Source organism: Rattus norvegicus, chromosome 19 (genome assembly GCF_021556685.1).
Source record: "Rattus norvegicus strain SHRSP/BbbUtx chromosome 19, alternate assembly SHRSP_T2T, whole genome shotgun sequence".
Classification (NCBI taxonomy): domain Eukaryota; kingdom Metazoa; phylum Chordata; class Mammalia; order Rodentia; family Muridae; genus Rattus; species Rattus norvegicus.
Window position 1 is genome coordinate 27,398,419 of NC_141552.1, and position 25,806 is coordinate 27,424,224.

Genomic DNA, 25,806 nt, shown 5'->3' on the forward strand with positions numbered 1-25,806 from the left:
GAATGAGTGGGAAGCCAGGTCCTTAAGCACGCAGGTTCTCCACAACAGTGCATGCTGGATTCAAGACTGGACATGAGGTGCCCTGAGCTTGGAACTGCCAGGCTCCTACTGGGAAGAGAGCTTTCTTCTTCATTTCCGTAAGTCTCTCTAGTTTTCTTCTAAGGCTTTTATCTCATCATTCACTTTCCCCATGACCTTTTATGACAAGCCATTATGGTTAAGAAGAATTAAGTAAGGGCTCATTGAGTTGTTGGTAGTTGCAGGTCTGGGGGAACCCTGGACAGAGAGATCTTGCCTGCCAGGGGTGGGATGTGCATGGTGGGAGGGACTAGTGGAGTGTCATTGGCCTCAGTATGCACAGGCTTGGGGCTGGTGCCTGGCTGCCTGGCACACCTCTGTTGCCACTTGGCCTGGGTCCCACCGTGGATGACCATGGTGGTTGCTGGCCAGTTGTGCTTGCTCTACGTGTCCTCCGGGTTTCTGGCAGGGCTGACCACAGTCTTGAACAGAGACAACTGCTGACAAAGTGGGCCAGAAATCGGAGGATCATGGGAGCATCTTCAACTTCCCCCTCCCCAAGCACTGGCAGTTGCAGCTGGAGGACAAGCCACTGTGAGTTTCCCCACATCCAGGCAGGGGTTCTTCGCCACCAGGAGAGCAAGGGCAAGCACTGCTGCCACCAGTCCCACATGCCCAAGGCCTATTTGCTGACTGGCAGGGCTTCACTTTGCTCTGCTGGCTCTGCTTTGCCTTGCTCTGCCCTGTGGGCTCTCACTTCTTTGGCCAAAGATTGTTGAGATCCCGGCTTGCCTCACCTTTCAATAGGCGCCTCTGTGAAGTGAGGAGAACCAAAGGGACAGAAGGCTGACCTGGCCCTGGAGACTTGAGTCTCCCCCTCCACCAAAGTGCTTTCCTCAGTTCTCCACTCCAGTTTTAGTTTGCAGGGATCCCAGCAGGTGGCAGGCTTTGCTGAGCCTCCCCTGTGAGAAGGGGACAGTGGTGGGACTTATGGTTGTGGGAAGTCCTTCAGGGAGATGCAGGCTTTCTCAAACTCTCCGACCATCCATCCAGTGCCCTCCCTGGTTCCCATGCCCTGTGTTTGTTGGGAAGTCACTATTTGCCGTCCTGTGTGACTTTCCCTGCAGAGTGTGGTCTCCTGCAGGAGATACTCTCACATGCTTCTTTAAAAGCACCTGCTCCTCAGATCAGGATCAGCTGTGAAAACAGGCTTCTCCATGTCAGGGTGAGAGCTACCCCTCCCAGCTCAGAGCTGCAACACCATAGGATCCTCAGGCCCCAGTGCTGGGTGGGTCCCATGGAAGAGTTAGAGGATAGCTTCCCTTCTGAGAAGTGACTTAACACAGAAGGTTCACAAGTGACAGTCAACCCCCATTTATTTCTTCCAGGAGAAAGCATCCACTCTCCATTTTAAACAGTGTAGGCTCTCACATGGCCCAGTTCTGTGATTGGGGAAGATTTTCTGCAGCTTACTTGGCAAGTCAGAGTAGGGCTACATTCTGTTTTTTTTTTTTTTTTCTTTATTAACTTGAATATTTCTTATTTACATTTTGATTGTATTCTCTTTCCCGGTTTCCGGGCCAACATCCTCCTAACCCCCCCTCTTCTATATGGCTGTTCCCCTCCCCATCCTCCCCCCATTACCACCCTCCCCCCAACAATCACGTTCTCTGGGGGTTCAGTCTTGGCAGGACCAAGGGCTTCCCCTTCCACTGTTGCTCTTACTAGGCTATACATTGCTACCTATGAGGTTGGAGCCCAGGGTCAGTCCATGTATAGTCTTTAGGTAGTGGCTTAGTCCCTGGAAGCTCTGGTTGCTTGGCATTGTTGTACATATGGGGTCTCAGGCCCCTTCAAGCTCTTCCAGTTCTTTCTCTGATTCCTTCAATGGGGGTCCCATTCTCAGTTCAGTGGTTTGCTGCTGGCATTCACCTCTCTATTTGCTGTATTCTGGCTGTGTCTCTCAGGAGCGATCTACATCCGGCTCCTGTCGGCCTGGACTTCTTGGCTTCATCCATCTTATCTAGTTTGGTGGCTGTATATGTATGGGCCACATGTGGGGCAGGCTCTGAATGGGTGTTCCTTCTGCCTCGGTTTTAAACTTTGCCTCCCTATTCCCTGCCAAGGGTATTCTTGTTCCCCTTTTAAAGAAGGAGTGAAGCATTCGCTTTTTTGTCATTCTTCTTGAGTTTCATGTGTTCTGCGCATCTAGGGTAATTCAAGCATTTGGGCTAATAGCCACTTATCAATGAGTGCATACCATGTGTGTTTTTCTGTGATTGGGTTACCTCACTCTGGGTGATATTTTCCAGTTCCATCCATTTGCCTATGAATTTCATAAAATCATTGTTTTTGATAGCTGAGTAATATTCCATTGTGTAGATGTACCACATTTTCTGTATCCATTCCTCTGTTGGGTTCTTTCCAGCTTCTGGCTATTATAAATAAGGCAGCTATGAATATAGTGGAGCACGTGTCTTTTTTATATGTTGGGGAATCTTTTGGGTATATGCCCAAGAGAGGTATAGCTGGGTCCTCAGGTAGTTCAATGTCCAATTTTCTGAGGAACCTCCAGACTGATTTCCAGAATGGTTGTACCAGTCTGCAATCCCACCAACAATGGAGGAGTGTTCCTCTTTCTCCACATCCTCGCCAGCATTTGCTGTCACCTGAGTTTTTGATCTTAGCCATTCTCACTGCTGTGAGGTGAAATCTCAGGGTTGTTTTGATTTGCATTTCCCTTATGACTAAAGATGTTGAACATTTCTTTATGTGTTTCTCAGCCATTTGGCATTCCTCAGCTGTGAATCCTTTGTTTACCTCTGAACTCCATTTTTTTAATAGGGTTATTGACTCCCTGCGGTCTAACTTCTTGAGTTCTTTGTATATTTTGGATATAAGCCCTCTATCTGTTGTAGAATTGATAAAAATCTTTTCCCAATCTGTTGGTGGGGCTACATTCTTAATCCATACTCATTCACACAACAGAACATCTTCCTCCCCACCCACGAGGCCTTGACTTGAACCCAACGGACCTGAGAGAACAGTTTGCAGCACAAGAGAGAAAAGAAGCCAGAATAGTTTAAACTGGAGAAAACCCCCATATAGGCCGTTTACCAACTTTAGGGGTTGTGCATATTGTGGACTTCAGAATCTTAAGGTCAGATTTTTCTGATTACACCTTATAGGTGAAGCTGAAGTCTACAGAGGGTGGGATCATTCCAGGCAGGGAGGGGATCTGACTCTGCAGGCCTGGTCACCCTCTGCATTCTCCCAAAAATAATTTTTAGTCAGCTGTAAATCTGAAGTGAAATTTGTTTTTTGTCAACTCAAATGGTTGACATTTCAAGTCTCACACACCATGTGAGAGACACACATTTATCCACAGGGGATTTGAACTTACTTCTATAGAAATGACTGTGGGCCAACAGAGGGAAAGCATTCTTGCCTTTAGCATTCTGTCTGTATCAGAGACTACATGGACTGGCTTCCTGGACAGACATGTCCAAGCAGACAGACATTGTAATGAGGGAAAATTTAGGCAAGAAATGACCTGGGGACAGTGATTTCAGATTGTGCCTTTAGCCAGGAATCTCTGTTGTCATTAAGGCAAGCAGTCTTGGGCCTGCCAGTATTTCAGGGCTCTTACAACTGGTCCAGGTACTTCTGAGGTGAAAGCCTTTCATTAAAAAAAAAGTTTATAGAGCAATATTTCTCAACCTGTGGGTGGCAACTGCTTCACAGATATTGCATATCAGATACCTTGTACATTATGACTCATAAGAGTAGCAATATTATTTATGAAGTAGCAGGAAATAATTTTATGGAGGGGATCATCACAGTATGAATAGCTGTATTAAAGGGTTACAGCACTAGTAATGTTGAGACCACTGCCATATGAGCTGACACATGGGAGCAGACTCCTCAGATGAGTAGAGACCCATGGCAAGGGATACTGTGTCCCACCCTAGAACCCAGAGGCAGAATCTATCACAGGAGTCTGTGGGTCACCTTGTCTTAAATTCTTCCAGGGTCAAGAATAGCATTGATCATCTCAGCAGAATCAGCTTGCACAGCCACATCAGGCCCATGTCTTCCCTTACAGAGAAGGATGTGGGTCTAAGTGACAGCCAGTGAGACTGAGGGGACCCTGATACTCATTTGCTTTGAGCTGTGGTTTCTTCACCTGTAAAATGGGGGTGTTTCTTCTGAATTGGGTTGTTGTGGAGATTAACAGAACATACAACCTGCTCAGTGTCTGCCTGGCATGGACCCTGCTGGTTAAATGGAAGCTGTCGATGATGATGAAGGTAAAAGTAGAATTTCTAGCCAGATAGTGTTAGTTGTGGGGTGCCATACAAGTGTTCTAAGCATTTTCTGATTCTAAGACCGCCTCGCATTACAACCTAAGGCTCTTGATTTAAATTTTAAAAAAAAGAATAAATATAAAATACCAATATGAAAAAATCATAATCAGAAATGAGCTAATTCCTGTGAAGTCATTTAGCTTTACATTTTCTGCTTCTATTTCCAAGGCATCTAGAGTAGCACTATCCGAGATCCTAAAGCCTTCTCTTATGGTGCTACCCATTCATTCCTCTCTCCTTGAGGACTTCTCAGGTGACTTACCAGAATCAGATGGCTTTTAAGATTGTTCCCATCAGGTGCGATCTCTTTGTCCATGGGCCTTGCCCAAAGCTGCAGGGCCAACCTGTTGTTTTACAATCCAAAATTCCAGACATTAATTTTACCAATGAAGTTTCAGGAGTCAGATGCTGAAGTCAAGTAAAGCTCCCAACTGTCTTTCCTGATTCACTGACCTCCCAGAAGAAGAGCAGTCCTGTTCCCTCTGAACACTTTCTTAAAAATCCTTTAACTCAAAAACTTTCCATTGGTTTAGTTATCTAGATTTCCTTTCACGTTGTGTCTTGATCTGCTGGACCTAAGTGCACTTTTTACCTTTGCCATAAATGTGTGTGGTAGGTGAGCCATACCGTAATTAAGTCCATGTTTACATGAATAAACAACTCTTGCTTTAAATGTCTGTGCCATGGCCCTGCTATACCACACACTAGTTTTTCAGTAAATAATACATTCTTGGAGATCACAGTGTGATCAAATATATTGTAACATGACTTAGTAACGTTCCCTCGATTTTATAAATCAATTTCTTTGACGAGGATTCTGGGTGTTGTCTGTCAGGTCTGAGTGCATCATCTTGGGAATCCCAAGGAACATCAAACTTGGGCTTTTGAAACTGTTGCATATGGCCAACCCGGAGCAAAAACCACCCAGGAATCTACTGATACTTGACACACATTAATTCACCTGCCTTTTTCATATAGTTTATGGCAAGAGGTCACCATTCTTGACCTTGTTTCATTATAAAACGTGGTACTAAATGTAAGAGTTGGGGTCAAGGAGATCACCCCACGAATCACAAAATACCCATCTCAGATAACCATGTATGGTTTATTGAATACAAATATCCATGAATTTCAGGACAGAATTAAAAGTCCAAACATAAGGATAATAGAATAGAAGAGAATTTAGATTTCCACTTCACAGGTCCAGTAAGCATATTCAGTAAATCATAGCAGAAAACATCCATAAGGTAAAGGAAGAAAAGGCCATGAAGGTACAACAATCCTACAGAATGCCAATTTAATCATACCAGAAACAATTCCTCCATTAACATAATAATTAAAATACGGAATGCACAGATCAAAGAAAGATCATTAAAAGGGGTAAGGTATAAATAACCAGTAACAAACAAGTTCAGACCTATCTGAATTACACCAGACTTCTCAACAGAGACTCCAAAAGCCAGAAAATCTTGGGCAGATGTAATGCAGACCAAGGATCCGATACGCAGCATAATTCTCAATCACCATAAATGGAGAAACCAAAATATTTCATGACAAAACCAAATTTAAACAATATTTTTCTCTAAGAAAGCACAACAGAGGATTGTAGTAGGGAAACTCCAAGACAATGAGCTAAACTATACCCAAGAAAAAGGAAGAAATAAATCATCTCTCAATAATTTCAAAAAATGAAGCACACAATCACCATTTCACCCATAACCAGAAAAAGAAGAGAAAGCAGCAACCATTGGTCTTTAATATCTAACCAGACCCTCTGTCACCAATCCCCCTGCTCCTAGGGAATAAACTGCCAGCCAAAGTATATACAGGGTCTATGGTTCTAGGTAACTGTGTAGAAGAGGACTGATTTAAGTGGCACCCATGTGGCGGGAGGCCATTGACTATGCTGAGGCCTGTTGCCCACCAAAAGTAGATGCTGGAGTTGTGAGGTGGGAATGGATATGTGTGGGTGGGGGAACACTGTCATATAGGCAAAGCTGAGCAGAAATGGGATGTAAGATATGATGAGGGGAGTCTGGAAAGTGGGACAACACTTGAAATATAAATAAATAAAATAACCAATTAATAAAAAAATAGCCAAAAATAAAATAAAAAGTGAAAAGGTAAAAGAAAACTTACACCAAAACAAAACAAAAGAAATCCTTGTAGTGGATTGGCCTAATTCTGCTTGTATTTTAATGCTAATTTGTGGAACTCAAGATTGGTTATCTCTAAAAACTGACCCTGCTCCCAGTTAACTGTGATTATAAAGAAGCCAACAGCCAACAGCTGCACAGCAGAGAGATGGGGGAGGTGAGCTTTGAGGGCTTTGCTAGAGAGGATCATGAGGAGGGAAGAAGGAAGAAGAAGCTGCCATAGAATAAAGGAAGAACATGTGTGATGGAGAGGAGAGAGGAAGAGGACAGCAGCCATGGTTAAGGGAAGGAGAGCCTGGTCCTGAGGGCTGTCCAAGGGGAAGAAAGAGCAGCCAAGATGCTACACAGTCAGTAAGAGTTAGCGTTATTGTTTGGAAAGTAGATCTGATACCATGGAGGGCAGGCAGCTGCCCAGCTACTGTGCTGATTAAGGCATATGATGAATAAATTTACAAAATATGTATAACCAGTAAGACAGCTCTGTAGAGGATCCTAAAAGGAATACTTTAGTTTGAAGAGAAGGATAAAATACCAGAGGAAACAGGAAATAATTTAACAAAACTAGAACAGTCAATCAAAAGAAGCCAATAAAACCCACAAAAATTAACAAAATTAAATACATAGGTTTAAATAATATTTGCATGTCACTAAACTCAATTCCCCAGTAAACAGACATACATTTAGCCAGAAACAGGATCACCATCATGAGATCTAGAGGATATACTAGGGAAACAGACCTAAGACACAGGTCCCTATAGCAATTCTATGCAGTTTCTCTATCCAGCTGACAGAATAGATTTCAAACCAATCCTGTCCAGAAGATGTAAGGACATTCATTTCATACTTTGCAATTACCAAAAGATACTACAATTCTAAATATATACATATTAAACACAGCAGTCACAAATTTAAATATATAATTATCAGATAGATCTGAAATTACCCATTAGCTATAATAGTGGTTGTGATTGTTTTTAATAGTCTATTCTGACCACTTGGCAGATCACATGCAAATAAACAAAAGAGGAGGAGCAGAATTCAGTGACATCATCAGTCAAATGGACCTAACAAACTACACTGAACTATACATATATTTTCTATCAGCCTGTGGATCTGTCTCCAAAATTGACCACGGATTAGGACACAGAAGAGCCCTCAGGAAAGATAAGAAAGCTGAAGTAGTGTCACGCATTCTATCTAAGCACAAAGGAATCAAACTGGTATCACACAATAGAAAGTGCAGTCAGTACACACTCTCGTGGAAGGTCAGCAACACAAACAACACACTACTGAAAGGGCCAAGGGAGAACACATAAGGAAAAATTAAAATCCTAGAAATGAGTGACAATGAAAACACAACCACCACAGATCTATGCGATACAACATAGTTTTAGGAATTATGTTGCAGTCAGCAAAGCCAGAGCAGTGGACCCATCTAATCCCTTTGTCATGCATCAGAAGTAGAGAATGTGGACTGTGCCCTGTTGGGTTAATGCCTTGAACTGGCTCACCACATTCCCAATTTCCCTTTGTAATGATAACATATTTTTGGCATTACACATTGGATGTATGCAATTTGCCTTTTGATTTCATAGGGGAATAATTAAGGGACTTCCTGGAGGGTCGAAAAGCACTGTGGATAAACTGTGTAGAGACCGAAAGACTACAGGGGTTTTGGAAGCTGAGCTAATGTATTTTTATTATGATATGTTTAAGAATCTATGGGGAATTGGGAGTGGAATATGGTGATTTGAATGATAATGGCCCCCATAAACTCACATATATGAATGTTTGTTGCTGGTTAGTGGAAATATTCGGGAAGAATTATAAGATACGGATTTGTTGGAGGAGTGTATGGGATTGGGCTTTGAGGTTTCCAAATTCAACACCATCTATAGTTAACACTTTCTCTGTCTCCGACTTGCACATAAGATGTAAGCTCTCAGCCAGTTCTCTAGAAACATGGTGTCCTACCTGCTGCCGTGTACCCCAGCATAATATTCATAGACTCATGATCCTTGAAACTGTAAGCTGAAATAAACTCTTTCTTCTACAAGTTCCCTTGCTCATGGTGTCTCTTCACAGCATAGAAAAGAAACTAAGATTGGAAGGAACAGTTAAGTGAAAATTTTCTCAATAATATCCTGGAAAATAAAATTCAGACATTTACCAAAAGTGTCAGGTACCGTGATCAAGCTGGCTTGACTGCAGAGGTGCAAGAATGTTTCAACAAATACAAATGAATAAACAATTCACCACAGAAAACCAAGAACAGGAAACACATGATCACTGCAGTAGAGGCAGACAATCTCTTTGGCAAAATCCCACAGTGATTAATGCAAAAGTCCTGGAGAATCCGGGATATGGAGAAGACATACCTTAACATTATAAAGGTGATATGCAAGGCCAACAGCATCCTAACTGGAGGAAATCATAATGGATTTCCACTAAAATCAGGAATAAGTCACAGATGTTCATTCTTTTCATCTAATTCAACTAGTATGTGAAGTCTTATCCAAACAATATGACAATAGAGAGATGGAAAGGCATGTTAATATGAAAGAAAGCAGTCAGAGTATTCTCATTTGCCGGCGATATGATCCATATATAAAGACCACGAAACCACTAGCAAACTCCTATGGCTCATGGACACATTCACTAAAATCACAGTAAAATCAATAGAACTCCTGTATACCAACAATAAATATGACGAAAGAAGCCAAGAAAACAAACCCATTCAGAATAAAAATCTTGTAATATCTAAGGAAGTAAAGACTTGTTAAAATGAAATCATTAGGAAAAAAAAAAACTGAAGAAACCAGAAAATGAAGAGGCCTCTCATTTTCATGTATCAGTATGATTTATATTATTATATCGAATTCTACCAGAGTCATCTACTGGTTTAAATCCATCCCATTATAATCCCAATACAGAGCTTCATGGGAATGAAAAAAAAAAATCTCAGAACTCACATGAAAGCACAACTGAGCAGGGCAGTCAGACACTGCTAACTAATAAGACAGTAAAGCACTGCGGGAGGCTTCACCTTTAATGATTTCACGTTCATTTTGGGGAATAGTAAAAAAGAAAAACCAGCATGTTAATATCATGAGAGCAGACACAGTGCCTAATGGAATAAAATTGAAGAGCCTGATATTGTTCTATGTTCTTATCAGCATTTGGGTTTTGAGAAAAAGGAAAACAAACAAACAAAACAAAAAACTCACAACCCCCCCTCCCACCACCACACACAAGTGCAGTTTTCAACCTGTGGGTTGCAAGCCCTTCAGGGAACAACCACATATGAGACATACTTTATACATGCTATTTACATTACAATTCAAACAGTAGCCACCTTATATTTATGACTTAGCAATGAAATAATTTGGTAGTTGGGGTTGGTTACCACAATGTGAAGAACTGTATTCCTTGAGTTGTTCTTGGTCATAGTATTTTTCTGCAGTAACAGAAATGTGACTGATATATAAACTGGTACCGAAGTGAGTGGAGATGTTTGTGAGGAATCTCTTGATTTTTTGGAGGAGGGTGGGAGACTTTGGATTGGGAAAACTGTTGAATTATTTAAGGAGATCTTAACAGTTCTTTTAGTTTGCCACATGGGAGACATAAGTATTGTGAGTCTGTGCAAAATAGAGCCTCTCTGATGAAACTTCAAAGGATGGCAGGAACTCTATTGGTGACTGGCTTAGAAGCAATTGATATAATTTTTGCAAACAATCTGTCTCTTTTCTGCCTGGTTACTAAGAAGTGACCTGAAGATAAATAAAAAGCTAATTGACTAATTGTTTTGAGCAAACTTCAAGGGGTAGATATCCGGTGACCTTCCTCATATGGTAGGAATGTGTGTTTGTATTTTTCATTGTTAATGTAGCCAGGACTTCAGTTAATCCTGCCACATTCAGGGTCTGGACGCATAGGAAACTGCAAGATCTCCCAGGATTTGGAAAATGTCCCAATTGTTGAAAGGTCCCCAAAACATGTTGTCACCCCACACACATTGGGAAGCAACTTAAAGGAACATGACCCCCTCATTCTCAAGAGGAAGGGTGGGTGGGTGGTTATTTGTCTGCCGTGGGCTGTAGATGATTATTGTCAGTTAGGGGGTTGGTTGCAAGTTCTTACTGGCCATGGTCAGGGAGGAAACAGTAAAGCAGATTCGAATCAGGGATGTCTTTCTTCCTTTCTCTTTCTCTCCTCAATTCTCTGTCTAATGTTGTGGGAAATCAGGAGAAGGGATTAAAATGACAAAATCATAGATCACTGTATCTCTATTTATACTAGAAAGCAATACCAAGTCTCAAATATTTTAGGATGGCATGGATTTTTGAATGATGATAGAATTTAAAATTGTACTTGCATAAATGATTCAATTCATTTTTAAGATATAAGTATATGCAACTTATTCACAATGTGGTGTAAAATTCTAATTTTATAAAATTACTACTGCACACTGCCGTGGATAATTAAGGAATTCAAGCTAGTACTTTCCAACTATAAATAATCAGTCTTCCAGTCATGTTGGTACTGCTTTAGTTAGGTACAGAAATAAGCTTTATTTAACTTCCTGTGTATGTTTTTAAAGTTAAGTAGGAAGTAAATCCCTTGGGGAAAAAAAGCCACATTTGTCCACTGAGATAGACATTATATACAAAGGTGGTTCTCAAATCCTTTAGAGATCTGAAGAATCTGCCATTTCAGATGTCCTAATAGTTAAAGGCTTTTCACAGTGGGAGAGACCTCAACTCCTGGTAGTGTCCACAATCTATTCTGAAAAAGATGATGGGCTCTAAAGAACCATTGGGTGAAATACTACCCACTTACCTCTACTGCTGCCAGAAAGCTGTCCAGCCTGCAGAAGTTGATCATGGGGAAGTCTGTGTCCCAGTTTTTGGAAAAAAAAATAGGATAGTCCTTCAAGTGACCTGCTTCAAAGGATTGTTGTCAGAGCTCCTGGCCCAGTGAGTTGAAGGTGGATGCCACAGTGACACAGGAATATTTGCTGACTGACTCCCATGGTAGCCAACAATTTCTGTCATTTCTTTAGATTTGGAAGCTGTTTGCTCTGAATTTCCTTTTATTCAGGCAACATTTCTCCTCCTCAGAACTTGAATGGGGTTGAAGATTAGATAGTTTAGTCTTAACCTTTTCTTGTTATGAGAATCAGAAAAACAAACTTGTTCACCATCGTGCAGAAATGTGACAGCCAGGAACCTGGACAGGAACAGGGTGGACATGGGAGGCTCAGAAAGCAGGGCTCTATGGACACTCCACAGCAGTATTAAAACTCCTGCGATATCCGCTCTGGCACCATAAGTCCTGAGAGAGGATGGGGATGCCAGGAGAGTGTGCGTGGTCTGCCCACTGCCTGGGATTTTTAAAAGCTTGTACCACCCCGAGCACATAGAAGAGCTTGAGCAGAAAGAGGCCGATGCCCAGAAGCCGCTGCTGTGGTAGGAGGCAGTTATGGCGGTTGGAGGTGGGGGTAGAGGTGGAGGAGGGATGGGAGAAGACCGAGGAGTTTCCCCAAAAGACAAGAACAGACATCATCCTTACTACTCCAGAACCCACGCCAATGCACCCCACCCCTAAAATGCCCAGTCCACTGCCAAACCTCCCCATGCCAAGTATTCACAGCTTCATCCCCACTGTGCTTATTTCTTATTTTTTTTTAACTTCTTATTTATTCTCTGTGAACCTCACATCCTGCAGCTCAACTCCATTCATCTGCCCTCCCCTCAGGTCTGCACTCCACCCTTGCATCCTGCTCTAAATCAGAGCAAAAATAATCTTCGTGTAGAAGCTGAATAAAGAAAATTTGTACGCAAAAAATGTGTCAAATTTTAAGGATGAAAGACATAAACGCTTAAATTGTTTGGAATTAATGAAAGTACATTTGGTCTCAGAAGACTTATTATGGTTAATAAATGAAAGTTATGATAGATAAGGGATACAAAGCTTAAAAAGTGATAGAAAATGATTTAGGTACAAAATTTTAGACTAATATAATTTAGATAACGAAGTACCTTCTCCAATTTTGAAAATACGAATGGACAGAATATTGTGACAGTAATTCTTACCTGATGCATCTCATAAGTTTTCTTATTTTATCTAGCTTATTAATGTTAAATTAAAGGTATTTCTTGGAGTAAAAGGGGAAATGCTGAGGTGACCTCCCTTTGTACTAAGGTGTGTCAACTTTCAATTGTTAGTTCTGTACTGGCAGTGAGCTAAGTGCTGGCAGGATTTCTCTTGTCATTTCTATGTCCCATCATCAGGTTTGCTATTTTGTGGATGTTTGTCCTTCTCATCAGCTCAACACAAGCTAAGAGATGTATCAGGTGTTGTCTCACTGCCGATTGGATGTAATAAAGATCTGATGGCCAAGAGCTTCGTCAGGAAGTATGTGGGCAGAACTTCCGGGCATAGAGAGGGACATAGGCAGAGGCAAGCTGAAGCAGGAGATTCAGAGTAGACATGGGCAGGAAGAGATATGGAACAGACCACGGCAGAGGGGTAAAGAGCTAAGCAGCAGGTGGGTCTCAATGGTAGAAGAATGGGGTTAATTTTTAGAGAAGATGAGGGACTGCCCAGTGAAAGGCCTAAGATTCAAACTATGTTCGAATTCTCCATGTCCCATTTACACCTCAGGCAACTCTGTGAAAATAGTACACAATACAGTATTAACATGGCTTTGAGTCTGTGGTTTGGTTACTTTTGGTCACTGTTCCTCAAGACTGCAGGAGAAGGAACAACACACAGGGCAAACACATGAAAACCATGTGCAGCTTAGAGTGGAAAAGATCACTAAGAAGTTTAATGTCACAGCAAATTCATGTGCTGAAGAGGAGGGTGACATAGTTAAGGAGATGAATGTTATTAACGATAAGCCTCCTGCCTCTGTACTGTAGAGATGTGGAAGGTGTCCTCAAGGCAAGACTCTTACCAATTAAAGTTCCAACTTGGAAAAGGGAGCTCAATAGATTTCGTGCTCCTACAAAGCAAGTGCATAGGGAAGCTGCTGCAGTTGTCATCCAAGCAGGCAGCTGACAGGTCAGTGCACCTCATGTGGCACGGAATTTGGAGGAAAAAAGATTTTAAGATTCAGGATGACATGAACAGGACCAGGAGACTCTCGTATTTATGTTTTTATTATTTGAGGCTTGAATTAAATGATACTCATAGTCTGATGTTTTTTAGTTTTCTTTCATCACTTTATCTACATTTCCAATTTATCTCCCACTCCATGTTCCTCTACATGACCCCCTCTTCTGTCCCCCACACCCTCTCCCTATGAGATTGCTCCTCCACCCACCAATTCACTCCCGCCTCAGAGGCCTAAGTTCCAATATCATGGTTCATGAAGCTTCCTCAGAAACAAGGTTCTCCCGTCCCAGTGATCCCAGATAAGCTAGTCCTCTGCTACATATCTACCTGGAGCCATGGGCACACACTGATTCTTTTATTAGTTACCTTAGTTAAGGTGTCTCTTCACCTTAATTCAGGCTTAAATTCACTTTGCATCCCAATTGCTGTCCTTTCTCTTGTTACTTCTCTCCCACAGTTCCTCCCCAATGTCCTCACACCATCTCCTCTGAGAGAGTAGAGGAATATCCCTCAGAGTGTGCCTCCACCAAGACACATCAAGTTTTTGTAGGGCTGGTGCACCTTCTCCCACTGAGGCCAGGGAAGACACCTGAGTTAGGGTATCAGATTTCACAGACAGGCAAACCTTTGGGGATAGCCTCGGCTCCAGTTACTTACAACAGTGTATGTAATACTGTATTAAACTTAGTAAGGTTTATTTACCTTCACCTAGCAACTCATCCTGAGAAACAGTGCTCTGGCCTGATGCTTTTGTTTTCAGCCCTATCTTCCTCTTTCTTCTGTGCTTACCACTGTAACACAGGAGAAGCTTCTAATATTAATGCTGCCAGATCTTTCCAGTCTTGGGGGATAATTCTATTCTGAGTTGTATATGGATTTAATATCTTCTTTACGTATGATGAATATATACTTCAGGAAAGGACTGCTTCCTTGTTTCTATTAAGATCTAATATGACTAAAGGATTCTGATTAATATTCCAGAATCGTAGGCCACCAGGTTGGTATGTCATCACTCACTGAAGTGAGGTTAATTGTATAACACCTTTTGGCCACCCACTTTCAATGTCATTATGTGGTATTGCCTTAGGCTCTTTTCTACATTCCCCGGCCTTTGGCTGAGTATATGTTTGAGGTCTCTCTGTGACTGTGCAAAGAAGTAAGAGCTAGGGCTGGGCCACAAAATAAGAAAGTACTTGTTCATCCAAAAACAAAAACAAAAACCAAACAAACAACCAAAAAAAGCTCTAGGGTAAAATATCTGTGCTAGTGCTGAAATGAACTGCCAGAGGTAATTTTTTTTAAAGTAAATAACACTATCTTGGGGCTGATAATATGAATCAAATATCCTGCAACATAAGTTTGCAATGTTGCCTGCATTTTATAAATCAAGTCTGACCACCATTTTGGTTCTTTCCAATCATGTCTGAGTGCATCATCATGGGAACCCCAAAGAAAATCAGAAATGGGTCCTTGAAGCTGATGCACAGGGCCAGTATAGACCTGAATATTACAGAGGACACCTTGACTCTTAACACAAGGGATCATTTCTCCATCCCTCTTGTCACATAATTTATGACAAGATGTCACCTTTCCTAACCTTAGCTTCTTTTCCTAAGTGCTGCTGACAGGAAGATTTGGTGTCAAGAGGTCTGGACTCAGACCACAGGAACACTGAATTCATTTAAATAGGTGTAGTTCATTGAATGCACACACCAATACAGTTCAACCAGAGCAACAGCTCACAACTGTGTACTGGACATTGCTAGGCCCAGCTCATTGCAAAATCCACATGGGCTAAAGCACAAGTGCTGGAAATGCTGCTGTCTATGGGCCCTGACTCGGGTCATTTTACACATAATTGTTCCTATTTTCCTTGAATCTAATGGGTACTATGTGAAGCTCATAGTTGGGGAACTTGTTAAGATTAACAAACCTCGTAACATACGGAACATAACAGGGTATGTGACCAGCACCACACAGTTCAATGTCAGGTTTTTTTGTTTTTTGTTAGTTTGTTTGTTGGCATCCATGATGTGGAGGCGTATTACAGAACAATAGGAAAGAGCTGGCTGCTGTGTAACAAATTTGCTGCTATTAAGGTAGGTACGGGAGCAAGACCTCAGCAACAGCCCTTAAGATGGGAAGGAGATGATGTGTTTGATACCTGAAAGGAGCTGCCTCAGCTGTGTTTCTCTGCCTGCTCAGTGCCCATTCACCATCACTCTGTCCCTGAAGAGGAAATTAAGGTCTGCCCCCTGCTGCCTGTGAGCCAGGACTAGGCACAGAAAGGCAAGGCCACAGCGCTGGTTTCCAATTCCTCAGTAATGCTGGATTTCCAATAATGTATTTGTATACACAAATACAGTGTGGTAAGTTACAATATATACTAATCATTTCTTACATAGGGCAACAGTTGACTGACTACAACTAATTCTATTTAAAAGAGAAAGAAACCTGGCTCTTGTGGAAATATACAAAGAAATATCTACGATGCTGGGGAATGAATTCTGCCATGGACTGAACTCAGAATGGGGGGGGGGTTGGAAGAAAGATGCATGGTTAAATAGCCCACCAGGTTCACATTGTGTCAGCTTGATTTAATCTAAGGACAAAAAGTGGAGTATCTCTGATGGCTTTCTTTTAAACCCTTGAAAGGATACCTGGGGACTGGCCTCAGTACTTCATACTTCTTTCTGGGGCAACAATGCTCAAGGAAGATTGAGACTGTCTTAGGCACAGTATTATGCTAGATATACAGAGTAGATAATACTAAGATGTTCAGATGGTGATATCCATTTATATATACTCTTAATGTGGACCTAAGAAAAGAGAGATCAAGGTCCTTACAATAGAAAGATCAGTTCCATTTTTTTCTACCATTCCAAACTGAACGACTGGTAGGGAGAGAATGGTAGATAATCGAGAATTGGTGGATGATGCTTTGAATGAAGTGTGGGTTTCTGGGCTGGTTTTAGACAGGGTAACAAGTATCCCATGTTGCCCTCTCCCTGGCTGGCCAGGTTCACTTTGAGCTCAGATAAACCTCCTTCCATTTCCAATAGATAGGCTTACAAGAGTAGCTTCCAAGGACTGTGAGGACAGCATTAGCCTTTGACAGTTGAGGTGTGTAATCCACAACTATAGTTTTAGCCATGTTTTCCCATGTCTACCAGCTATTTCAGATTGTTGCTGTTCTATGCCTGACAATCAAGGACACAGAAAAATAACCTGATAGAGAGCAAGGACATGGGGATCACATCCTTACCTCTTCTGTACGTTCTGGATGAGGTTTGTTAAAATTCCAATATAGCAAAAAGCTTTATATAGGGCCCATCACATCAAGGGTCACTGTGCACTGTTCTATCTAAAATGTCTAATCAGAACTGACCACCAGATAACACTTCCTGCAGTCCTCATATGAGAAGCTTTGGATTTTGTTTTGACTTTTCCTTTTCTCTGTCTTTCTTATTTTTTGCTATATGGGTTGAGAGAAAGATAGTTAGGGCCATGAATTTGCCCCCAAAATTTGAACTATGGATGTGATCAATCAATGTTAGTGTGTGCATTCTATAAAGTATTCATTTTTCACTATGATAGATGCTTTTGTGTTTGGTGTGGTGGCCATTTTCCAGTGTACAGGTGCTGGGACCTTGCTCTATCCACTTAATGATGTTTATAGCCTCATTTTAGACCTTTCTGTGCACCCCCTATATCTCTTGACTATTTTATTTTTCTGATAGAAGCTCATGGTATATCTTACTCAGGCCTGTGAGCAGTGCTCCTTTGGCGACATTGGTGCAGAGAGGAGAACCCCACAAGCAGCATGAGGTTCCGTTCACTGGTGGCTCCAATATTGCACTTTCCTCTGCCAACTGGTCTCCACACTTTTCCTAGCACCATAAAGATTTCAACTCTTTCTACTAAGGAATATTCTGGCAATTGTCGATTGTTAAGCACATGACTTCATGAGTGTTCCCCTAACACACACCCATGTTGTAACCTACATGCAGACTATTTCTTGATGTGATATAAAGCACCTGTACATAATGAGACAGGAGAACTTTTGACTGCATATTCAAGCTGGTATGAAATCTCAGGAAGTTTTAATGGCTAACATTGGTGAATGAGGACAATTTGAGTTAGGATGAGACATTTTGGGGCAAGATATAGAAGGAAACATTCATTTAGATGCATAGGAATTACTAAGGTTTTTTTCTAATCAAGCCTTGAAGAAAATTTGGCTTTGGAAGCAGGAGATGCTCAGTGACTCTGCCCCGGGAAAGTCTCCTGGAAAGGGCACCTCTGCTTATGCTCAGTACAGGGAGAACATTAGCAGGGAGGCAAAGTCTGCTCCCCATGACATCTGCTGTCCCTTCTTGGACATTCTATTGTCTCCTAGAGAGTTCTGGCATCCTCTGTGATGTCACCAGACATTAGTGACAACCAGTGCCCTACTTTCTCTCAGTCTGAGTCTGGCAGTTACAAGCTAAGACATGTTTTCCCGTCTTCGCAAGCGTTTTGGGAGGGGGAATGTCGATTGTGGACAGACTAGAGTGAAGGAATCTGGCCTTTCGTCTCAAAGTAATGATGGACAGAGACAGCACTTCTGGGGAATGTTTAGTAAGTTCTGGGCAGTATATTTTGAGCTCCCTGTCAGGGGGGCTGCAGGCTTAAGCTGACCTTTCTAGCAATGGGCCACATAAACTGGAGCATCTGAAAAGGAATTGAATTTCCATGAATATCACAATTCCTGAAAGTCAAGGATTTCAGAACTTTAGATTCTCTATCCCCACTGGGAGGATATGGTTAGGCCAATGCTATTACACTGTGAACTTCTGGCCTTTACTTTTCAGTTCATTTGGTATGTTACATTGATATAAAAACACCATCAGGAGTCATGGAGGGTCCACTTTTTCTGAGTTTAGACAGGACTGCAATGTATTTCACTATCATTGCTTCTTTAAATACAGTGGATATCTGACAGTAGGAACAGGGGGAGAATTGTGCTCCAGGCAATAACCTTATGTTCTTAGACCTTCTCGGATTTCTTCTAATTGCAGGGTCATCCTTAGCTTTATATATTAGAGGTTGTGTGTTACAAACATTTTTCTAAAATACCAAAACTATTTGGAACGTGTAGACCAAGATTCAGCCTGTAACCCATTGGCACTTCAGGGGTTTGGTATTTCAAATAGGGGAATTGATAAGTCTGTTGACCATGTCCTCCCTGGAAATGCGTTTAAATCCAAAGATATTGGCCTAGAGTATCAGGGTAGGACATCTGAGTGTCTCCAGTCACTCAAGTCTTGTGGATGGTGAATTTATCATCTGAGTTCTGAAGCCACAGTGGTGAGGGTCCTGAAATAAAGCTGTACCCTGTTCAGTTGATGATTATCCTGGAGAAGCCATCTCCGTAGTACATGTAAGCACCTGATGTCCGGCATAAGGAACACCTGGCTGCTTACATCTCTTGGTCTCTATAGAGTAGTGGGAGAACTGAGATCCACTGAGGATAGACCAATCGCCTAGCAGTGACACTGGGTTCCAGGCTTGTTCTCCTGTTTAGGCCTAACTGTGGTCTATGTACACACTATGCATTCTCCCCATGCAGGTTCACTTGTGTTCTTCTACCTACAGAAGCTGGGAGAGAAACATCTTCCCCTGAAACTGCCCCAAGCGAGAAGCAGGTCAAGAAGGAAAAGGAGAGGCTGATTAAAGAGCTGCAGCTCATTACCGAGGAGAGAAATGACCTGAGAGATCGGCTGAGGTTTCTGACAGAGAGATCCAAAAACAACAGGTATGAATCGCTCCAAACACTCTTGTTTCATTCCTGGGTCTGCAAGGTCACCTTCATCTTATCCTATTAAGGTTTTGGGTTCTAGAAAGCTGTGCCTCCCTAACCACCCTGTGCTAAACCTCACCTCCCATATAGAGGAGATTCAGAACCTTGACCCTTCCTGAGGAGAGAGATGGACAATGGACTCATCTGCTTCCATTTATTGAAAAGCAGAACTTGTGGTCTGAATGAAGAATTCGGGGATAAAGTCAGGGAGAGTGAGTGTCTAGTGTGCATTTGCAAAGCCCTTGACAGCTGGTGGCTTTGCAAGATTGTAATTGCAGTGAGTTTATGGTGAGTCTCTGTACTTGCTAGGCAGGGACTGAGTGCTGGAAGATCCAGGCAGCAGCCTGAGGGGCCTGGTCCCAAACAGTTCATCTCAATGCTTGACTAGAAGTTGTCAGGCTCAGGCCTGTTTGTTATTGTCTGTGTGTCTGTGGGAGCCCCTCGGACACAGCAATGGTGCATGCATTTCTCCTGGTTCTCACAGTGCTCTCTGTTTCCATATTTGCTTTTCTCTTTCTCTGACTCTGTTTACATTTCTCTTTTTTTTTGTGGGTGTGTCTCAGTCTGTGAGTCTGTGTGTGCATACATCCAAATGCATATGCACAACTGTTATATGTTTATATTTCCCTCCACACCTGGAATATAGGAGTCTATGTCTTGGCCTGAGTATTTACCTGTGACACTTTCATGGTGATGTGAATGCTTTGTTCTGGGAGGCCCACGGTCAACAGCACAGTTCTTTGCTTATGTGGCCACGTTTGTCTGTATATTTGTATTCGTTGTGCAGATTATAATTTTGGGTTGATATATGGTCTGTTATCAGGACAGGAAAAAGGAAATCACAGGATTCTGGGTGCGTTGGGGGTGGGGGAGCATGGAGAGGTGTGGCCTAGGCTCTTGAAAGCTCAACTGGCTGGACTGCAGATTTCCTCTTGATTGAATAAAGGGAGCCAGGGAACCCTCCATCTGGATGCCGAGATTCTGGTGTGCTGGACGCAGAAAAACATGTTTCTGAAGCTGAAGAAGGTCCAATATGTAGAATTCAGAAGGTGTCCTTCCAGGACTGGTGTAGTACAGGACCCACCCTGAGTTCATATCTTCCTAAATGCTGATGTTCATTGTATTCTATCATTTGGGGCCAGGCCACACTTCAGGCCAAATCCATATTATGAAGACCTGGAGAGAATGGAGGAGGTGGTCATGTCAATTCTGTACAACTTAGAGATGGAGAACACTGAGATCCATGAGAACAACCATAAGCTGAAGAAGGAGATTACCTTCTCTAGGTAAGTCCTGGTCAGAAAGGCTGTCACCTGTGGAATGGCCATTTCTGATTCCTTTGTTCTGGATTGGACGGTCTTCAGCTCTGGTTCTATCTCTTGTGCTGTTTACACATCAGTGTTCCAGGGTCATTAGGACTCAGTTTTCAGTTCCATAAAAGACTGTTACTCATCCCAGGACTGTCTAGGCATCTGCAGAAGGCTCTAGATAGAACAGCACTGATTGAAGTCAGCAGAACCTTATTAGGCTGACCTGGGCCTCTGGGGTCATACCAGGTTTTACAACACTCAGTGCGTGGACCACAGGGTTAGCATGACCTTCTCTTGGTTCTACTGACCTCTTTTGCGGGTGCTTGCCAACTACTAATTGATGTTGCCCCATGCATTGGGCTTTCATGGATAGTTGTAGATCCATGTTCTTTTTGAGAGATGTGGACACTAATTGGTGCTCGGGCCAAGCAAACAATTTATTCTTCCCTGAATTAACTCTTTGTGGTTTGTGCAGCAGCATTATGTGTATCGAGATGTATTTTATTAAGTCTTCATGGGTATCTGGGACCTGGTAGAGTTAGTGGGACTTGGGAGTAGGAATGGGAGAAAGGGGCAGCATGATCTTACTCTGCAGACTGTATTTCCAGAAACCTGCTCAGCCAGCTCCTGATGGAGAACACATGCAGGAAGAAGTTGGTCCCACTGAAGCAGGGGAGCAAGGAGGGACATCTTGAGTGTGCACTGAACCAGAAATATTTGGTTGACTTAAGCAAGAAAGATAAAGACCAGCAACGTCCAGACCCAGCATCATCTGGTAGGGACAAACAGCTGTTTTAGCTTAACAATATCTGATAAAATTTGCCAATTTGATACATATTTGCTTCCTCCTACCTCCTTTCTAATTTACAATCACAACCAGCCAACCACCTCATGTAATGGAATTGTTCATTGCTCTGCCTATGCACAAGTATTCTGGGAAGTTAAACACTTTTCAGAAACTGAATTATTTTGCAAGTATATTTTGCTGCTCTTTTTGAAGCTGCAGTCTAGAAATGGTGACAGATGAATAACATACCTCATTATTGCATATCCATGTGATAGATTGGATCCTATGCAGAGCTTTGAACAAGTTCGTGGTTCTTTGACAAATGACACTCTGTGTTAATGTGACTTCTTGTGTAGGAAGCACCTTTCCGGGATAAGAACCAAGTGCAAATGTCAAATTAGTACTTGTCATTGACTTTAACCTTGGTGACATATGGACATCTCCTTTCTTCCGGCAACCCAATGAGGTCTCTTCCCTTTGCCCTGTTCTTGGTTTGCACTGGTATAAGTCTGGGTCCCATATTGTCAGCCCACATTACAGTGAGGCTTGCCGGGGATTTTGCCCTACCTGCAGAGTTAGCAACAATGATATCAGTTAAAAGGTCCATGTCGACTGTCCAATAGAACTGAGGTGGTAGAAGGCAGCATTCTGACAGCTGGCTAGCATTTCCCCACCAAATCAGTGTCTTAAAACTGTGTTCCTCTCCTAGGTCTCAGAAAGTGCAAGAGAGCTGGAATTGGACACACCCCAGTAAGAGAGCTTCCTGAAGAATGAGTTGCTTTCTCAGGAGTCCCTGATGACAAACATCCTGAATGGTAACAATATTTTTTGGATGAATATTCTTCCTCAGAGTTAATTTGTCATTTCTTAGAGACCCTAAATTTATATAACACTAAGCCAGCCTGACTGATTCAGGTCTTACTCACTTTCTTCTTCAGAAAACACAACTTGAGAGACAACTTGGGGGACCGCCTTTCATTATGTGTGCTAGAGGAGAAACACCAATACGTCTGTGCTTCCACATGTTCGTTAAGAATATGATTATGTTTAGAAATTTTTTTGTTATGATTTTAATTGAAGTTTTCTTTTTGTTGTTTCATATTTATGTGTTCTTGTTACTATTTTTACTTTCAAATATTTTTAAATATTTTTATTCATTTTAATCCTGTTGTGTTGTAAAAATGTATTTGTTATGAATAAAAATTGAATTCTATCTCTTGACTCTTAAGACCATCATTCTTACTCAAGGGTTCTGTGGACCTAGAACTGACAGCTAGAGATGGATCTCTGCATGTTCCATGGAGCCTGGGCTAATAAGTGAATTCAAACTCACTAAGGGGTACCCAGTGTGATAGTGTTTTTTGTGTGGATAATGTGGCTGTGTCTCCAACAAACACTTTATGATGTAATCACTGACATACTTTACCCAATTGTTAGGGGCATGTGGTTCTTCTGAGAGAGCAGCAGATGCTCTAACCTGTGAGTCATCACCACAGCTCCTGCAGGTGGCTTTTGTTATTCCACATGAGGTGCTGTATTAGGTGGACAAGATCACCTATGATTAAATAGAGAGATCTCAGGAGATGTGTGTTCACAGGGAACTTACTGAGCTTGCCTGCTCAACGTGTTAGGTTGCCAGGCATCCCTACAGAGCTCTGGTGTTCTGGACAGCTTCATCACCCGCCTGCTGGCGGTATGAGGACATCATCTGGGAGAAATTGTGCAGATGACTGAAGCAGAAGTCCGAGGGCTGTGTATCACGTCTCGTGAAATCGTTCTTAGCCAGCCAACAGCTGTGAACACAGGTTTCTTTTGGAGAGCAGGCCTGTGCAGGCCCAGAACCTAGGTGGGACAATTCAAGCTACCCTTTTTCCATGGCCAATCTCAGATCATATTCAGAAAGTATTTCTTGGGCTAAAGAGATGGCTTAGTGGTTAAGAGCACTGACAGCTCTTCCAGAGGTCCTGAGTTAAAATCCCAGCAACCACATGGTGGCTCACAACCATCTGTAATGAGATATGATGCCCTCTTCTGGTCTGTCTGAAGACAGTCACGGTGTACTTGTATACTATAAATAAATAAATAAATAAATAAATAAATAAATAAATAAATCTTTAAAAAAAAAGAGTATTTCTTCCAGGTGATGGATTTCCAATTTATGGAATTGAACTAACTTACTGATGGTGGAAGTGACACAGAGAGTTAAAGTACAGAAGGAATAATCCAGAATGTCCACCAACAGTTGCTGTCACACCAGGACTTTTAAAAGCTCAGCTGCTAGAGAAGCAAGGTAGTCTTTAGTCATTCTCAAGCTTAGGTCTTCTAGTCATTATAAGGTGACCATGACACAAAAAGAGTCATCTATATCAAAATAGAGAAGAGTAACTAGATTCACACCACACTATCACATTACTACTGTATTTGAGGTTCTCAGTTAATATCTAAGAACCTGGAAGAGGCCTGGGTCTTGCTACACATACTCATAATTTATGTCCCCATTGTCAGCTGAGATTCTTCATGCAGCCTGGGGTCAAGGAGGTCATCCCACAAAGCACAAAACACCCATCTCAGATAAACATGTATGGTTTATTGAATCCAAAACATCCATGAATTTCAGGACACAATTAAATGTTGAAACCTAAGGATAATAAATAGAGAAGAGAATTAAGATTTCTAGTTCATAGGTCCAGTAAACACCTTCAACAAATCATAGAAGCAAACTTCCATAAGGTAAAGAGAGAAAAGGCCATAAAGGTACAACAAGCCTACAGGACATCAAACTAATTGTACCAGAAAAATTCCTCCATTCACATAATAATTAAAACGCTAAATGCACAGATCAAGAAAGAACATTAAAAGGGGTAAGGTATAAATATCTAGTAACAAATAAATTCAGACATATCTGAATTACACCAGACTTCTCAACAGAGATTCTAAAAGTCAGAAAATCTTGGGCAGATGTAATGCAGACACAGGCTCCTATATCCAGCATAATCCTCAATCACCATAAAAGGAGGAACCAGGATATTTCATGACAAAACCAAATTTAAAGAATTCTTTTCTGGAGGAAAGCACAACAGAGGCTAATAGGAGGAAAACTCCAAGACAATGAACTAAACTATACCCAAGAAAAACCAAGAAATTAATCTTCTCTCAATAATTTAAAAAAAGAGAAGCACACAAACATAATTTCACCTATAACCAGAAAAAGAAGAGAATGCAGCAATCATTGGCTTTAATATCTGAACAGATCTTCTTTCCCTAATCCCTAAGCTCCCAGGGGCCAAACTGCCAGCAAAAGTGTATGCAAGGATGCTCTATGGTTCAGGTGAGGCTTGTTGCCCACCAAATGGAGATCCTAGAGGTGTGAGGTGGGAATGGATATGTGTGGGTGGGGAATCACTGTCACATAGGCAAAGCTGAGCAGAAAAGGGATGTAAGGTTTGATGAGGGGAGTGTGGAAAGCAGGACAACAGTTGAAATGTAAATAAATAAAATCACCATTTAATAAAAAATAGCCAAAAATAAAATAACAAGTAAAAAGGTAAATGAAAATTAAACCAAACCAAACAAACAAACAAACAACACCCCTGTAGTGTATTGGCCTAATGCTGCTTGTATTTTAATGCTAATTGTAGAACTCAAGACTGGTTAACCCCAAATAACTGACCCTGCTCCCAGTTAACTGTGATTATAATGAAGCCAACAGCCAACAGCTGCACAGCAGAGAGATGGGGGAGGTCAGCTTTGAGGGCTTTGCTAGAGAGGATCATGAGGAGGGAAGAAGGAAGAAGAAGCTGCCAGAGAATAAAGGAAGAACGTGTGTGATGGAGAGGAGAGAGGAAGAGGACAGCATCCATGGTTAAGGGGGAGGAGCGCCTGGTCCTGAGGGCTGTCCAAGGGGAACAAAGAGCAGCCAAGATGCTACAGTCAGTAAGAGTTAGCGTTATTGTTTGGAAAGTAGATCTGGTCCATGGAGGTCAGGCAGCTGCACAGCTACTGTGCTGACTAATGCACACTAAAAATAAATTTAACACAATATGAGTAACCAGTAAGACAGCTCTTTAGCGGATCCTAAAAGGAATACTTTAGTTTGAAGGGAAGGACAAAACACCAGAGAACACTGGGGATAAATTAATAAAACTAGGAAAGTTAATCAAAGAAGACTGTGAAAACCACAAAAATTAACAAAATGACAAAA

The 25,806-nt window shown here is 41.9% G+C and overlaps 2 protein-coding genes across 3 annotated transcripts in view; one reads left to right on the forward strand and one right to left on the reverse strand.

Annotated features, from left to right (window-relative positions):
• Positions 1 to 25,806, reverse strand: part of LOC147999310 (uncharacterized) — a 166,513-nt gene that overhangs the window by 9,081 nt on the left and 131,626 nt on the right. Inside the window, exons 1-2 of one of the 2 annotated variants that reach the window (XM_087596586.1) lie at positions 11,384 to 12,021; positions 4,648 to 4,729 (exon numbers count right to left, since the gene is read on the reverse strand). The exons of the other annotated variant lie outside the window; for it this stretch is intronic. Coding sequence (XP_087452712.1) covers positions 4,648 to 4,701 — 54 coding nt within the window. The 5' untranslated portion in view covers positions 4,702 to 4,729; positions 11,384 to 12,021. Of the gene's footprint in view, positions 1 to 4,647; positions 4,730 to 11,383; positions 12,022 to 25,806 lie in introns of those variants that run through there. 2 annotated transcript variants of the gene reach the window in all.
• On the forward strand, positions 18,115 to 22,818 carry LOC147999312 (uncharacterized). The gene is made up of 6 exons (XM_087596575.1): positions 18,115 to 18,286; positions 19,304 to 19,463; positions 20,651 to 20,794; positions 21,427 to 21,593; positions 22,315 to 22,420; positions 22,544 to 22,818. Exons 1-5 carry the CDS (start codon positions 18,160 to 18,162, stop codon positions 22,377 to 22,379), a joined length of 663 nt encoding a protein of 220 aa, XP_087452701.1. The 5' UTR covers positions 18,115 to 18,159; the 3' UTR covers positions 22,380 to 22,420; positions 22,544 to 22,818.